The 17,754-nt window shown below is 47.4% G+C and overlaps 1 protein-coding gene across 1 annotated transcript in view; it reads left to right on the top strand.

Moving 5' to 3' along the window:
- The first annotated feature begins 3,435 nt into the window (after window positions 1-3,435).
- RANBP9 (RAN binding protein 9) overlaps window positions 3,436-17,754 on the top strand; it is a 90,992-nt gene continuing 76,673 nt past the window's right edge. Inside the window, exon 1 of the mRNA XM_043590795.1 lies at window positions 3,436-4,237. Within this exon, the coding sequence (XP_043446730.1) occupies window positions 3,661-4,237 (577 nt within the window). The 5' untranslated portion in view covers window positions 3,436-3,660. The remainder of the gene's footprint in view (window positions 4,238-17,754) is intronic.

The following is a 17,754-nucleotide window of genomic DNA, read 5'->3' on the forward strand; positions in this document are numbered from 1 at the left end:
GCGACTTACTTTGAAAAAATAGATCATGGCAAAAATGATGGGATGGGACTTCTGTGATTAGGTAGGTTACAAAAGACTGACTTCTGTCTCGCTGCTATCTGCTTTCTTGGCTTGCACACTTTGATGACACAAGCTGTTTTATTGGAGAGGCCCATGGGCCAAGTTACTGAGGGCCACTTCTGGCCAATAGCCAGCAGGGAACTGAGGCTCTTTTGTCCAATGGCCTCAAGGAACTGCATCCTGCCATCAACCAGGTGGGTGAACTTAGGAGTAGAGCCTTTCCCAGTCAAGCCTTGGGAGGAGGGTCGCCCAGCTGACACCTTGACTGCCCCTGAGAGACTCTCACACAGAGGACTCTGTTAAGTTGGGCCAGATTCCTGACCCACTAAAACTATGTTATATGTTGTTACTTTAAGCCTCTAACTTTGTGGGTAATTTGCCAAGCAGCAGTAGATAACCAATACAGACCCTGAAGCCATACTCTGGATCTCGGCATACTTGGCCGTCACATTTTCCAGTACCTAGAAGGATACTGTCACGGGTATTTCCTGAAACTGGCTGGCCAGTGTCTGACCCTCTTTCCTAGTCCTGGGAAATCTTCAACTCTGGGCATCAGTGGCCCTTTTTCCACTAGGGCAGTGTGTTCTAACGTTTTTCATGTCATGCCAGGCATAGAAAATGAATACGAGAGGCGCCTGGGTGGCTCAGGCGGTTGAGCGTCCGACTTTGGCTCAGGTCACGATCTCACAGCTCGTGAGTTCGAGCCCCGTGACGGCTCAGAGCCTAGAGCCTGCTTCCGATTCTGCGTCTCCCTCTCTCCATCCCTTGCTTGCTCACACTCTGTCTCTGTCTCAATAATAAACATACAAAATTTTTTTTTAAAAAAAGAAAATGAATATGAGGTGTAAAGTACTCCATGAATGCATGAGGCTGCTCAAGGCCGGGAAAGACCAGCTCTGTGGGCTCCAGGCGTTCAAGGGCTACCCTCTATAACCCACCCATAGAATAAGCTGGGAATCTCTGCTCACAGGGAGCCCCTGGCATGATCATGCCACCTAGGCTTTGCCAACTTTGAAATTTGAGTGAGTGATGAGCAGATTGGAGGTCAGAGAGATGAGAGTCCAGGCAGTGGAGGTGGCATCTGATTGACGGTGGCTGCTGTGACCAGTGGTGGAGCCCTGGCCTGACTACCTTTGGCCTTTGTTTTCAGGCTTGTGTCAATTCTGAGAACCATCCTATATCTTTCCAGTAAATTCTTTCTGCTTAAGAGAGCCGAACTGGCTCCTATTGTTTGCAACCAAGAACCTCAGCAGAGAGACCCGCATCAATACTATTGCCATACGTGGCAAAGGCTGAAAACAGGGGCCAAACGTGGTGGACAAGTTCAAGGCTAATGGATTTTTACCACATATACCTCTATGTACAAGCCGAATGTTTTCATAATTAAAATTTACTTTTAATCATGTATGATAATTACCCATTACAGAAACATCTTGTGATTTTTTTTTTTTTTTTTTTTTTGGTCCTTCAACTCTTTTTGGTAACAATTGGGTCCGGGTATGATTATTGGGTGGTCGTTTCCCACGTAGCACATCATAACCTCTTTTCCAGGTCTTCAAAACCATATTTTTAAGGGGCCATATATTTATTTCACACTATGCCCGGGCAAGAGGCCTGGAGGGAGGTCTGAAAGTGGGCCCAATATCCACTGACTAAATCGAGAGAAAGGAGTGTCTGTTTCTAAATCGAGAGAAAGGAGTGTCTGTTTATTCTACCTTGATTAGCCAACATTTAAGTAGAGCGTGGCTTACATCGGACTCGTTGTTACTGTAATGTAAATGAAAGTTTTAGAACAATTTAAATACAATGACATCCTGTAATTTAAAGCGCGTTGGCTTGGAAAAAGTCATCAAACAATAGGTTACAATGATCAGAAATTTTTATTACAGAACAAGAGGGCATCAAGTTGTCTGGGTAATTGAGGGAGAAATTAGACTGGAATGACTTTCTTCGTTCTGGCCAGACATTAGGGGCCTTCAATTAAATCACCATTTACCTACCCTCCTCAAGACAAAATAAATACTTCTCTATTCAGCAAACTATTCGTTCCTTGCGTATTTGGACAAACAATTACCACCACGATATCTTTGCAAGCAAACAAAATACCAGAATTTACATCATGTCGTTTACACGTGTTGAGATCGATTTTGCCAAGGATAACCCAAACAAAGGGAAGCGAGGAAAACAAAATAGTAATGGGTCAGAGAGCAACACTTGGCAAGTTGTGCCAAATTAGTCGACCAAGCAAAGCACCCTATTGGGAATTGCAAAGTAGGAAGTCCTATTTTTGACTCTGCTGACCTCGGTGAATATTTCCTTGTTTTAAAAATGTGCATAATTCTTTGCTACCTAACAAAGAGGCCTGTTATGAAAATTAACGAGTCTATAAAATGTTTTGACGTCTCTAGAAGCCCTTTCTAAATCCACACTATAATCTTGTATTCATATAGTTCGTGTTCCTGCTCTTTCAAGATATGCCAGTCTTTATTAGTATTCCTGTGCCACCTTCTACCACTCCAAGTTCACTTTAAGTCCTCATAAAATTAATTAATCAAATGACCACTCTTTTAAGTGGGAGACTTTGCCTTCAGAAATGGTTTCCAGTCCCCACATGCTAAACGCTGAGGTATTAAGTCCCGTGCAGAATAAAGAGCAAGTAGGTTCACGGAGAGGGAGGCGGCGGACAGGGACCTCGCCCCGTCCGGGGCAAGCTCGGCCGGCAGAGCCCGGGCAGCCCGTGGGCAGTCTCGGGACTGCTCACCTCGGGGACCCAGCGGGGCCCCCGGAGCCCGAGCCTCTCCGTTCGTCCCGGGAGCCCGCGGGCCGGGCTCGCGGCGGCCCCAGCCGGGCTCGATTACTTTCGCCTGGGCGAGAAGCAGCACCGCCGCTCCAGCGGGAACCCTACGGGGGGGGGGGGGGGGGAGGTGGGGCGACGACAACAAAAAGAAGTAAAGTAGGAGGAGATTCTCCCGGGAGGGCCCGGGCGGAGGGGGGGGGGGGGGAGGCGGCGGGCTCGTGGGAGGAGGCAGGGACCGGCAGAGGGACCCCGCGCCGGTAGCCCCGCGCCCCGCCGGGGAGAAGCGCTCCGCCGCCCCCGCCGCGCGCCTCACCGCCCCCCCCCCCCCGCCTCCCACTCCCGCGGCCCGCGCGCCGGGACCCCCGCGAGCCCGCCCCTCGCCGCCCGCGCTCCCCCCGCCCCTCGCGCCTCCGTCCCCGCCCCCTCGCCCAGCGCCGCCCGCGCGCAGCGTCTCGCGCCGGCCCGGCCCGCCCGCCGGGAAACAGCCGCGAGAGCAGCGGCCGCGGCGGCCGCCACCGCGCCTTCTGCGCCCGCGCTCACGCTTCGCCCCCGCCCTCGGCGCCGCGTCCCGGGCCCGCGCCCCGGCCAACGTTCTCTCGGGGCCTCCCCCGGCCCGCCGCCCGCTCCCCCGTCTCCGAGCCCCCCAACCGCCGAGCTCTTCCCTCGGCGCGCGGCCCGCCGCCTGCTTCCGGGGCGGGCGGACTGGGCGCCTGGTGCCGGCGGCCGCAGCGACAGCGCCCCCGGGAAGCAGAGGAGGAAGGAGAGAAGAGGTGGAGGTGGCCGCAGGCTGAGTCGCGGCCGGGATGTCCGGGCAGCCGCCGCCGCCACCGCCGCCGCCGCAACAACAACAGCAGCAGCAGCTGCCGCCGCCACCGCCGGCGGCCGTGGCCCCCGTCTCCGGAGTCGTCCTGCCGGCGCCCCCGGCCGTCAGCGCCGGCTCCTCTCCGGCCGGCTCGCCCGGCGGCGGCGCGGGCGGCGGCGGCGGCTTGGGGGCCGCGGCGGCCGCCCTGCTCCTCCACCCGCCGCCGCCGCCGCCGCCCCCCGCCACCGCGGCCCCGCCGCCGCCGCCGCCGCCCCCGCCGCCCGCCTCGGCGGCCGCCCCCGCCAGCGCGCCCCCCGCGCCCCCGGGCCTCGCCGCGGGCCCCGGCCCGGCCGGAGGCGGCCCGGCCGCAGCCCTGGCGGCGGGCAGCAGCGCCGCGGCCCCCTTCCCGCACGGGGACTCGGCCCTGAACGAGCAGGAGAAGGAGCTGCAGCGGCGGCTGAAGCGCCTCTACCCGGCGGTGGACGAGCAGGAGACGCCGCTGCCGCGATCCTGGAGCCCGAAGGACAAGTTCAGCTACATCGGCCTCTCTCAGAACAACCTGCGGGTGCACTACAAAGGTACTGGGCGTGTGTCGTCGTGCGGTGGGAGTGGGGCCGCTGACCCGACGTGTCCTGCCGCCGCCGCAGCCGACTCTCGACCCGCCCCCGCCCCCCTCCCGCCCGGGGCCCTCCGAGGTGACTCGCCGCCCGTTCGCGGCTGCGAGGGTGGGACCGGGGTCGCGGGGAACGGGCGAGATTGTTGGGCAAGGCAGGTGAGTAGCGTGTCCCTAGGTGTAATGGAGCCGGTGATCCTAGGCCAGGAGTGGGACACCTTGAGGGAATCCAGGATGACAGGACATAACTCGCTTTCCGATTTCCCTTGAAGATAAATCTTAGGGCTTGGGTGGAGGAATCCACGGACCCGGAGTTGGGTTACATTGTTCTCCAAGTGGTGGTGATGGGGTCAGGCGTTCTCTTCTTACGTGGGGGGTGGGGGGGGGTGGGGTGGACAGGCACGATCCTGAGGTATGATTTCTAATTAAGGGAGATCAGGGATATATAGGGGGAGGGGTAATCAGTGGAGGATTTTGTCCAAAATTAGGCCAGAGCTTGTCTACGGGGACAAAAGGGCAAGGGCCCCAAGTTTGCCATCAGTGTTTCTTACTCAGAGCAACTGGCAGGGGAAGAGGTGAAGCTCAAAAGTAGGTGTTTTCTTAGGGGAGCAGAAACCTACCACTAGTGATTGGAAATGCCCTATATTTATGTGCTCGTGTTATATGAAGTCTAATTGAAAACGGATATTTAAAAATGTTATATAGCATTTTAAAGAAAACGGCTTTACGTTTTACACCTGCAGTTAAAAAAAAAAAAAAGCCAACAGCAGCCTTAGGCTTGTCCCCTCCTCCCTCACCTATCTGTTAAAACAAAGCTTTAAGCAGATCAGTTTTATATGAAATTATCAATTGCTCTGACGATTCTTGAAACGTAGCAGCCTAAATGAATAGCATGCGCCAAGTTTACTTGTCGGGAGAAAACAAAATCTAACGTCTGTCGGTCTGGAAGCAAATCCAGCTTTTAGGCCCCAAACCTGAAGCGAGAGCTTTTACATTTCAAAGCAGCCTCGTTTTGATTGGCTACAAAGGAAGGGGCTTCATCAGATCCTAGTGACAGGGGATGTAGAGGGTATAAACAGTTTTTGTGGATAAATTCCTGAAGTACACAGGCCTAAAATCGGAGAGGAACCTTGATAAATAAGTTACTGTTTGATCAGAAAGGAGAATGGCGGCAGAAATCTAGCAAATGGTTTGGCTGGAAAGAATCACGCACAAAAATAGGCCTCGTTGCACATTCCTTCTTTTTCTCCATAGATCCACAGAAGTACTTTCCGTTTTAAATATTATGTTCCTTATTCTAAATGGCTGAAAATGACCTTTGCTTTCTTTTTAAGTTAGGACATTTCGTTAATGCTCTGTGAAGGCTGTTATTTAATTTTGCGTTTTAATTCGTGTGAGCTGTGCTGTGCTGTGAAGTGTTTACTTCTGAGCTGGCTACCGGAAAGCTTTTTGTTAGACTTGACAAAACTTTATCTTAAATTTATGGCTGATGGTTAATAGTTAGCTTACAAAATCAGAGGCCAGCGATATGGAAAATTATTGAACAAAGAACCCTACCTTTCTTGAGTCCCGCAGTCATTTGTGATTTTAGGCATGTTCCAGGACAGGGCCTCAGTGTCTTCCTCTGAGAGTTGAGTGAGTTGAGCTGGATGGTAAGGAAATTTCCAGCTCCGAATTTCCATGAGATCTAGGATTTCTGATTAGAGTCTCTTTAGCACTGTAACATGCCTCGATTAGTTTCACTGACTCCTTTTACGTAAAATTGATGATTTGGGTCAGAGAAAAGTGCATGCTGTGTGAAATTGGTTGGAGTTTGGAATATTTATGATACTGCTGTCTCCCATTATTTTTCCTGTTGGCCTCTTATTACTTTTTTGTTGTGTAATACTAAGATTCACTTTCTGGAAACTTCACTCTTTTATAAACACAAGGCATTATTTCTGGAAGAACAGATATTGTTGTTTGTCATCTTTTTTTCTTTTCTGTCTCTCTCTCTCTCCCCTTTGTCTCTCCCTTCCCCCTTGTCACAATCTCCCCCCCCCCCCCCCACTGCCTCTTCCTCTTGTCTTGTTATTTTAATGTGTGTGAGGTTTTGTGTTTTTTTTTTTTTTTTCCTGTTGTTTTTCTGTGTGCCTTCTGAGTGGACCACACCAAAGTACTGGGCAACTCTGTCCCAGTAAGAAGGGAAGGGAGCAAAGGGGGAGTGTCATAGGTATGGAGGATAAAATATTGAAATCCCCAAATTGGAAGAGTGAGTTTTATTTGACATATCATTGGGCTGCTTTGATTTGGACCGAAGCATTTTTCGCACCCTTTTAGCATGAAAACCACTGTTGATAAAATATTTTTGCATATAATGGAATTTGAAAAGATGGGTGTTATTTTCCAGAAGGATAAGGATTTTTCTTACCTTTGAAATAGAAATACGTTGGCTTCTTTTGCTCTGAACCATGCTCAGTTTTTAAGATGTTATTCTTCTGAGTCGGAATTACTGTTTTGGAAGCCATATGGTTCCTTAAATGATTTGAAGGGATTCATGTTAAACAATGCCAGACATGCAGACAAAGTTGATCGGATTGCAGTGGAATAGCAGGGTGTGTGTACTGTGTGGTAAAATTTTAAAAAAGACCCTTTGCTTAGCAGTCACACACCAACTGGCGAAACGCTCAGGCATAGCCCCTTTTATTTTTAAAACTCTCGTCAGCCTTGAATAAGTACGAATGTGACAAGCTTAGACTCCGTTATAATGAGAACTTTATTCCAACTTAAAGCATTTTAATGCATATGACAATTGGATTCAATTAGTCCTAAATGCTTCAGTTACAGATTGCATTTTTATATTTGTGAAGTTATCCCATTTGGATACTTTACAAAGCTTTTTAATACACACAAGTGTCTTAGTGGACTTGGACGAGGTAGTGGAATTCTCAATTTCAGGTCTGAGAGAGTGGCAGCACCTGGAGGCTAGGTGTTCCCAGTCACAAGTAAGCCAGGCCTGGAAACTAGTTTTCACCAGCTCTAAATTTAGTGCTCTTTCCAACCCTCCAGTATTGCCTCTTTCAATTTGTATGAGTTTTAGTTATCTCCAGTAGATATAATCCAGTGATCACATTTAGAACTTTTTGAGGACTAGTTGACGTTAAAAGTACTTCCTCCAGGGGGAAAAAAAAACGTGGTCTGGAACACACTAATGCCTTGGAAAAGTCCAGATGCTTTGATTATAGCAATTTATGGCAGCTTAGAAGAAACGCAGGATAAGTGAAAGTTGGAAATGATAAGTAGCTATGAACTAGTGAATTGCTCTTTTTGATTGAGGCATTATTAACAGCATCTAATGAAATAGCTTGACTTTCTGGTGTGCCTCACTCCCATCCCTCTCAGTATCCCCGGTCATCAGGCCTTTGACACTTCTGAAATTTAATTACTCACTGAATTCTTTTGCGCTTCTTCAGGTTGAAGAAATATCTTTATGATATTTGCTTGCCTACCGATACGAATGTCTTTCAGGACTTAATGGGGATGATAGAAAAATGTTCCCTAATGTCAAAGAATTTAAAAACCAAGCTGAGCTTTTCCCAGGGATCTCTTTGCCAGTATTAGGGAAACTGAGCTTTAAAAATGGTAGTTGAGGGGCGCTTGGGTGTCTCAGTCAGTTAAGCGTCCGACTTCGGCTCAGGTCATGATCTCACGGTTCATAAGTTCGAGCCCCACGTCGGGCTCTGTGCTGACAGCTCGGAGCCTGGAGCCTGCTTCAGATTCTGTGTCTTCCTCTCTCTCTGCTCCTCCCCTGCTGTCTCTCTTTCTTTCTCTCTCTCTCTCTCTCTCAAAAATAAACATTAAAACAATTTTTTTAAAATGGTAGTTTATAACTACAACAATTAAGTGAACCTAATAATCACACTCATAGAAAAGTAGTAATAATGGCATTCATTGAGCAGTTCCTATGGTGCAGATATTCTGCTAGACAGTTTGTGTTTATGCCCTGCTCTCTGTTCATTCATTTATTCATCAAGCTTTTGTTTATTTATTTATTTATTTATTAAAAAAATTTTTTTTAACATTTATTTATTATTGAGAGACAGAGAGAGACAGAGCACGAGCAGGGGAGGGGCAGAGAGAGAGGGAGACACAGAATCCCAAGCAGGCTCCAGGCTCTGAATGGTCAGCACAGAGCCTGACGCAGGGCTCGAACTCACACTGTGAGATCATGACCTGAGCCGAAGTAGGATGCCCAACCAACAAGCTTTTCAGTGAATGTTTACTTTGTACCAAGTTCTAGGCACTCCAAGGTGATAAGATAATGTCTTTGAAAGCACGTGTAAAACACTCAAGGGTAGTAAGGGAAGTGTTAGAGTCCTGTGGAAGAGTGGAGGGGCATCGACCCCTGGCTGATACTGGAAGTGATAAAGTTGGTGAGTCAGGGACAGCTTTTGGGAGGGATGAGGCCGGTGGTCAGTCTGGAAAGATGAGGAAAATAGGAGAAGGGGCGTTAGGAGTGAAAATGCATAACTAAGAGCCCAGAGGAGAGAGTTACCCTGTATGTTCGGATTGACCAGCAGGTTTGGTTTGTTGGAATTTAAGAGTGTGTGACAAGTAGCAGCTGGGAAAAGATCATGAGAGGCCTTTGGAATATTTTACCAAGCTTAGATCCTCTTCTCTAGGACATGAGGAATCTTCAAAGGATTTTTTTTTAAATTTTTTCTTTTAATATCTTAGAAAGAAAGAGAGAAAATGAAAGTGTGGGGGAGGAGGGGCAGAGAGGGAGACACAGAATGCGAAGCAGGCTCCAGGCCCCGAGCTGTCAGCACAGAGCCTGATGCGGGGCTCAAACACACGAACTGTGAGATCCGGACCTGGGCTGAAGTCAGACCTTTACCCGACTGAGCCACCCAGGTGCCCTTCAAAGGACTTTATTTATTTATTTTTTTAATGTTTTATTTATTTTTGAGACAGAGAGAGCGTGAGCATGGGAGGGGCAGAGAGAAAGGGAGACACAGAATCCGAAGCAGACTCCAGGCTCCGAGCTGTCAGCACAGAGCCCGACTCGGGGCTCGAAATCATGAACCGTGAGATCATGACCCGAGCCGAAGTCGGACGCTTAACCGACTGAGCCACCCAGGTGCCCCAAGGTGCCCTTCAAAGGACTTTAGGAAGTGACTGGCTCATATTTTCATTTTTGTCATACAACCAATTGGAAGATAGATTTAAGGAGTACAGGGCTGAAAAGAGCAAATTCATTTAGATGATTGTTTGGCAGACAGACCATAAGAAAGGCCTAGAACTTGGTCAGTGGTGGGATGGAGGAAAACCAGATTGGTGATATGTTTTAGAGTAACACTGGTAGGAAGTGATGGAATGATGGAGACAGAAATCAAGGGTGACACTTGGGTTTCTAGCTCTGTTAGGTTCTTGCAAAGAACCAGGAATCAAATAATGATTGCAAGGAAGTATTACAGTGTATTTGGAGATGAGTAGGACTGGGAATCTTAGTCACATGATCTGACTTCATGGCAACCAGCAGAACCCAGAGACACCTTACAGAAAGAGCAGGAACAGATCTTCTGGAGTTAAGGTGGCTCCAAGTCATTGCAGTGGCTGGAGTTCATGACTTTTCGTTTTATTCCAGTGCCAAAGAGACTCAGCTACAGTTTCTAGTTTCTGGTTGTTTTCTTCTCTTTTCCCTGCTGACTGGTTTATCCTTCCTATTTCAGATTCCTGAGGGACTTAGCAGATTGGCTTAGCTAATTGCCATCATTCTTAGTTGGGCGCAGCTTTTCGTGGCGTGCTGTGGTGTGAATGGGTGGCCTTCACGTCAGGTGCTAACCTGTGTTGAGTCAGCTGTAGAGGTGAGAGGGTACTGATGAAATACAGAACACCCTCCGGGCATAAGGAGAGTCTGGGCCCCACTTGCAGTAGGGATGGTGTCTGAGGCCCTTTCTCCTAGGAAGGGTGGGCGCACACGGTAACTCACTGAGCTTGGGAGAGAGGTCTAGGTCGTGACTGATCTGGGAGTCACCTCTAGGTGGTGGTTGAAACCCAGAGAGGGAGCAGATAAAGTGAAAACAGTGGGCTAAAGATGGAACCCTGAGCAACACCAACATTAAAAGACTGGGTGGAGTCCAAGAAGGAATAGGTGAGAGGTACCTAAACAGGGCAGAGTGTGGTGTCCCAGAAGCCGAGCAGAGGACTATGAGAAATGAGGAAGTGACCTCAAGTGTCAGGTGCAACAGACAGGCTCAGTGAGACAGGCAAAGTTTTCCACTGGATTTGGAAATTAGATCATTGTGACCTGAGGAGAGCAGTTTGAATTTAGTGTTGGGGGGCGAAGATCAGAGTAAATAGTAGGGACCAAGCAGAGGGGATAGTGAATATAGATTACTCTTGAGAAAATAAGTGAAGAAACCTGGAGGGGGATGGAGGTTAAGGCAGGATTTTTTGTTGTTGTTGTTGTTGTTGTTTAAATGGTGGATGGTGGAGTTACATCGCGCCTGGTGATTAGCGTCTAACACCAGCATAGAAGATGAAAATCCACATAATCAAAATTATCCCTGAACACTCCATTGGAAGGTACTGTGTTCGAGACTATTGTATCATTTCCAAGTAAGTCTCGTTTTTGCTTGGCGGTGTGGGTAAAACTGAAGTGACGTGAAGTTGGATGAGAGCGTGGCGTTAGTCGAATGTACGGAGTCCCAGTAAATGTCATGTCCAAATTTAATGGACCTTTTGACAAAGTTACTGTCAACGGTACTTGCTTTTATTACCTTAAAAAAAAAAAGTTCATTATGCTTACTACCAACCCCAGTGCATTACTGACCATGATGAGGCACCGAAGCACGGGGGATGCTGGGGACACCGCCTTTACAGATTGAGAGGAAGGAGAGTGACGAGGGGAAGGGGGAAGAAGAGCTTGGGAGGCTGACCGCTGGCCTGCGGGGAGGAGGGCGGTTCCAGAGCACAGCACAGTCCCGAAGAAGAGAGGACATCCCACTCCCCTGAGACTCCCCCGATCGGGGAGAGGTGAGGATTGCTGTGGACGCCGACCAGTTTGTAATAGGAGAGTGGGGACGAGAACATGACCGTGCACTTAGCGGAGTCCCAGCGTACGATAAAGGAGGCGAGGCGGTTTGCTCGCATCGGTAAAGTGGGTGGTGACCTTAAAGTGGGTGATGAGAATGTGGACCGGCCATCGAGGGGAAGGGGGCACAGGCCAACTAAAGCTTTCTCAGTACACCGTAGACAGCAGTGGGAGAGCCCAGCTGACGTCATTCCTTCATAGTGGTGGCTGTGTGCGAGGTTGTCGGACTTGACTTGATAGAGGCCAACTGCCCCCGGCAGGAGGAGGGAAGTGGATTATAATATTGATCTAAGGCTGTGGTTTTGCTGGTTGCGTGTGGCGGAAGGATAGGCGTGGGAGAGAAATCAACGATATTTGAGAGCTTTTGAGTGATTACCACGTAGCAGGTCACGGAAGAGGAGAGATGGGGCAGAGCGGAGCGCAGCCGGGGGAAGCAGGGCTCAGGGAACGGGAGTTGGGAGTTCCCGTTGATCCCTTGATGTTGAAGAGGAGTGTGGATCAGGAATGTTTAGGAAGGGGAGAGCAGAGGGAGTTGTGTCCTAGAGGAAGATACAGGCATTGCAGCTCCTGTGCCAAAAACGTGTTCCTGGAAAAACCTTAGGTTTTCCACAAAATTGGGCACTGAAGGTAACGGGGCTTATGGGAAAAATAGGGCTGGGGCAGACTACTTGAAACCTATGGAACTTTGTAACCAGAGCCCCACAAAAATAACGGCCTAGTAAAACAGGAGCCCGGTTAAATTTCTGCTGGCGTTTGTGTCCGGCATCACAGGCTGCAGCCTGGAGCCCTGGGGTTTGGGCTTCCTTCTTAGAGATGTAAGCGCTTGACAGCCGTCCGCTCAAAAATAAAAATCTGATTCAGGGTTTAGCTCTTTTCAAATCCCCGCCCCCCTCCCCCCTTCCAAACAAAGGAAGAACATACAAACTCGAGCTGTTAGGATGGCTGAAGTCCAAAGAAAACCTGACGATGCCAGTTGCTGGTGAGGACGCGAGAGCGACGGGGGCTTGCGTCCTGCTGGCCGGGAGCGCGAAGTGATGCGGCCGCTCTGCACAGCGTTGGGTGGTGTCTAACAAAGCTAAATGTAGCTTCACCAGCAGTTGAGCTCCTACCCAGCTGACTGGAAAACTTGGCCCACACAGAAAGCCGCATGTGGACGTTCGAGCGACTTCTCCCATAATTGCCCCAAAGGGGAAGCAGCCAAGAGGTCTTTGAGGAGGTGAATGGGTGAACTGTGGTACATCCATACAATAGAATATTATTCAGTGATAAAAAGAAATGAGCTGTCCTTCCGAGCAAAGGCACATATGGATCTGAAATGCGTATTGCTAAGTGAAAGAAGCCAGTCTGAAAAGATTACGTGCTGTATGATTTCACTTACCTGATCTTCTGGAAAAGTCAGAAGTAAAGAGATAGTAAAAAGATAAGTAAGTGGTTGTCAGGGGCGTGAGGGGAGGGGAGTGGGGGGATGGGCAAAGCACAGGGGGTTTCTAGGGCCGTGAAAGCACGTTACTGTAATGGTGGACACATCACGCTGTGTATTTGTCAAACCCACAGAACTTTACGGCCATAAAGAGTGCACTTTAATGTCTGTACATTTCAAAAAAAAATGTATTAGGAGAGGGGGGGAAATCCCAGGATAAAACGCAGAATGTGACAAACCGGTCTAACTGTACTACAAATCCATGGAATAGCCTTGGAGAAGAGGGGGAAAGGAGCTGCCCCAGGTAACTTTGGAAACCGATAGTCTGTAAAAGTAAAGGTAAAAGAAACTACAAAAGCACTGAACTTTTACTGATCAAGTTGTGTCCTGTGGGGATATGGATTAACAATTCAGACGCTATTATACATGTACTGGAATTGCACAGTTAAATGGATGGCGGACGGTGGGAGCTAAGTTTCTTACTGTTGGGGTGGAATTTTACAGATGAGCAGAGAGAAAAGGTTAGAATGATCTGTGTGCTAATAAACTTGGAGACCTCAGCGTGACCTCCTGTTTGGTTTAATACAAACACAGATGATTACATATAGAAACGTAGATACATGCAGGGTGTGTGTGTGTATGGGTGCATATGTATACATGTACGCATGTACATGTAAGGGTTTAGTATACATCCATATATTTCCCTGCTCTTGTCAATGAGCAAGCCTAAAAGCAGTGACACCCCAGTAACAAGGAGCACACCTGGTAGCTCGATCTTGGGTTCTGATGCTATTTGCCAGTAAAAGGAGCGAGCCCCAGGGCTCCTCGGAGAATGGCTGATTCTAGGACTAGGGTGGGAAATACACAAGATGAGCCGCCAGAGTCTTCTAGGGCCAGAAAATAGCAAACAGCAAGAAGCGACATAATGGAGGTATGTCAGGGGAGCCAAATGAAAAAGCTCCCAGAGGCTGGGCAGTTTGAGCAGCAAAACAAAGTAGTAGTGAATTATAACACAGAGTATAAAGTAAATATGCAAGAGACGCATGAGTCCATACCGATATAAACAAAGAGGGAGGATCTTCGTACTTTTTGATCAGTGTCGCGCTTGAATTTTTCCCCAGATGGCTTAATGCCGTGGCAGGTGTAGCTGTTCCTGAGGCCACTGAACACTGGACACCGTAGGAATGCACTTGTAGAGGGCCCCAGGTTTTTTGACTTAAGAGTTTTTTGCATGTTGCTAGGCTTTGCTCTTTAATTCATTAATGTACTGGGAAAAGCTGTGTTATGAACTAAATGACTTCTTTATTGTGCTGACATCATTCCTGTATTTATCAAGTACGTGTGAGCTAATTTGTATTCAAGAAACGTGTTTTGTAGCAGAACACGTCGTTAGAATTTACTGTTTCCGAGGCGGAATAGTTTCAGGTGCTGTCAGAATCCAGAGTGTGGCTCCAGGAAGGAATGATTGGAGTTAGAGTAGGAGGAGGTCAGTGGAAGTAGAGAGGCCGGGGAATTAAAATGTGAGAACAATAAGATAATCACGAGTAAGTGTGGAGCGTGTAAGTGTATGGGACGAACACGTATTGCTAGGAGGGCACAGAAGAAGGAGGTTAGACCCAGTCAGGCTAGAGGAAGAGTAATTGAGGAAGAAAAAGTTGAGCGGAGGAGCTAAGGGGCAAGCTGCTGTAACTAGGTGAGGAGGAAGGGGAGAGCTTTCCAGTTAGGGGGAATGGTTTGGGTGAAGACTGGTCAGGCCAGTGTGGCCGGTGCTGGAAGGCGGTGGAAAGTGCTGGGGGCGGGGGGGGGGGGGGGGGGGGGCGGGCCAGATCGACAGAGTTTTCAGGCAGTGGTGTATCTTTTTCCTGGCTGAACGGGAGGCTGGTGAGAAGGAGTGTTAGCGGTGTGAGGGGATAGTGGCACTAGGAAGACTGGTTGATATTTCCAGAAAGGCAGTTGACTGCACGTTGGGAGAGCGGAGGGGGGTGAGAGGTGGGCTTAATTCAAAACCTTGTCCTTGCAGTTAAAAGGAATCGACAGGTTGTGAAATGAAAGAGCTAACCTTACGGTTTTGAAGCAGTAACTGTAGTTTGTCTCTGAATCCTATAGAAAACACGTGACGCTGAAGACTTTGTGGGTTTAAAAGTTTCTCCTTTCGTAGTGTGAAGTAGTGTTGTCTGGTCACGACAGAATTTAAGGTAACAAGCTTCCTGCCGATGAGCAATTACTAGAAATAGGCCCTTCGCTATTGATACTACGAGTCTTACCTAAGGAGACAGTACGACTCCTTTAGTCTGACATCGCAACTTTTTCTTAGGTCTTTCCATTTAAGTTTAATTTAATTTAAAAATGAGACCAATCCTTTTAACATTTATGGAATTTTTCTACAGCGTCTAAATAGAACATAATATAATACAACCTGGAAGATTGATGATTGTGTAGTTTACAGTTATTTTTGTATAAGAGGAAAATGTAGGGCATTAAAAAAAATTTTTTTTAACGTTTATTTATTTTTGAGACAGAGCATGAACGGGGGAGGGGCAGAGAGAGAGGGAGACACAGAATTGTCTGTGTCTTGACAATTGAAGCAGGCTCCAGGCTCTGGGCCATCAGCCCAGAGCCTGACGCGGGGCTCGAACTCACGGACCGCGAGATCGTGACCTGAGCCGATGTCGGACGCTTAACCGACTGACCCACCCAGGTGCCCCAGGGCATTTTAATTCATATATGGATTTAACACACGACTCTACTAATTAGGGGCAAGTTATACCACCTCTGTAAGAGTTTCTCTATTTTTACTTTATGTATGTATGCATGTATGTATGTATGTATGTATGTATGTTTTCGGGGTGGGGGCTGAGAGGGGAGAGAGAGAATCCCAAGCAGGCTTCGTGCTGTCAGCATGTGACAGTGTGGGGCTGGGTCTCATGAACCTTGAGGCCATGACCTGAGCTGAAATCAGGAGTCAGGTGCTCAACTGACTGAGCCACCCAGGTGCCCCACAGTTTCTCCATTTTTAAAGTGAGGTTAAATGATACCTGTTTCACAGATGTTGAAGGAGAAAATCTATACCAAAGCACCTAATTCTTTGGGAGGTTGTTCACCCTCAAATAGTAATTTTCTTTCTCTTTTCCAATAGAAGTAGCAAGAATAGGAGCTAGGAATACAAGTGAAGTGATCCCAGGATGCTCACTGAACCCTTCCTGTGGGTTCGGAGCTCACACTGGATCAGACCTCTTGAATTTAAATCCCAGCACAAATCCTGGTTTGGAATTCTCACACAGCAGTATGATCTTGGGCGAGTTTCTTCATCTTCCCTTAATTTCCTCAACTGTGAAATGATAATAAATAGTACCTACTTCAGAAGTTGTTTTGAACACTAAACAAGTGAACAAATATGGTACTCTTTGAGAAGTGCCTGTCACATAACACTAAATGTATGTTGACTATTGTCATTTATTATCATCATCATCATTATTTTTTAAGTTTATTGTGAGACACAGCAGGAGCAGGGGAGGGGCAGAGAGAGAGGGAGAGAGGATCCCAAGCAGCCTCCACAGTGTCAGCACAGAGCCTGATATGGAGCTCAAACTCCAGGACCGTGAGATCATGACCTGAGCCGCAACCAAGAGTGTGATTGATTGCTTAACCGACTGAGTCCCCTGGCACCCTGATTATTATTATTAAATATATACCTTGCGACTACTTTATCCCTCAAAGTTTTGGTCACTTCTCTTCCAGAAAACCAAAACTAAAAGTAAAAGTTGATTCAGGACTCCAGGGTTGATCAGGGTAGGGTTTCTTTAGATTTTTTTTTTTTTAACTGTCTGAATTTTAAAAGTTCATTTAGTTCACCCTACCATTTCCCAGGCAACTCAATTATTTGAACACATTCTTACTGAAAAACAAGTTTTGCTGAAACCATAATTTATTAAATGTCTCTTTAAGAATTGACTGGTATTCTACAGATTGATGTGTTTTGTTTTGTTTTCCTTCTGCCTAGCTCGATGTAAATCTATTAGCTAACATATGTTAAAGCAGTTTTAGGGGCTTCCATTTTTATCTTCCTCACCAATTTTATCACCTCTCAGTGGTCACCACTTTCGCCCATAACGTACATACTTAAGAGATCTGTGGACACAGGTTTTCATGGTAACAGAAAGGAGTGTCTGAGATCACTCAGTTTCTTTTGGGCCATGTGAACACATGCTAGTTGCTTTGCTAGTGTAAGCTTACCTGTTTAATGATGTAATTTGATTAAGGTGTATGTATGGTAAGGGAAGCTGTCTCATTGGTGCGTGAGAGTTATTGTACAGCTAAGAGAGAATTTTCTATTTGAAGAAGACATTTAGTTTTGAAACACATTTGAGAACGGGAAGTTTGCAACCCATGAAGGTCATTTTGTAGTGTGACTAGAGGGTAATGACCTAAGTTTGTACTGGGGGAAACATATTTAACACCGAAAAAGAATTTAGAGTGTTGTTTCTCAGTCCTTTTGGGGATTGTGGAGAGTTGTCTCACTCTTGAGTACTTTCTGCCATCAGCTTATGTTTTTCTTCTTTTGTGATTTTTTGGGCATATCTTGCTCAGTTGATTTTGTTCACATGCTAGCTTTAGGCTAATATGTGTCTTGGGCAAGGGACAGGGGAGGCGATTGTGAGGGAAGGAAATCCTCCTGGATTAGAATTGAGGAATTGCTATTTTAAAAAGTTTAAAAGCCATTAGCTAACAGATTCCCTAAAGATTTCAGCAGTGGTATGGTGTTAGATTCCTTTCTTTAAAAAGAGAGAAAGAAAATACAACTAGAGTTTAGATATACTTCTCAGTAGGCTATAACTGACCAAAGAAATTTTATGGATCAGACTTTGTATAGAATGAATGGTAAGAGTATGTCAAAGAACAGACTTGTAAATTCTTTTTTTTTTTCTTTTTAATGTTTATTTAGAGAGAGAGGACGCATGTGTGCACACACGAAGTGGGGAGCCAGGTA

The sequence above is a fragment of the Prionailurus bengalensis genome, chromosome B2 (assembly GCF_016509475.1).
Source record: "Prionailurus bengalensis isolate Pbe53 chromosome B2, Fcat_Pben_1.1_paternal_pri, whole genome shotgun sequence".
Classification (NCBI taxonomy): Eukaryota; Metazoa; Chordata; class Mammalia; order Carnivora; family Felidae; genus Prionailurus; species Prionailurus bengalensis.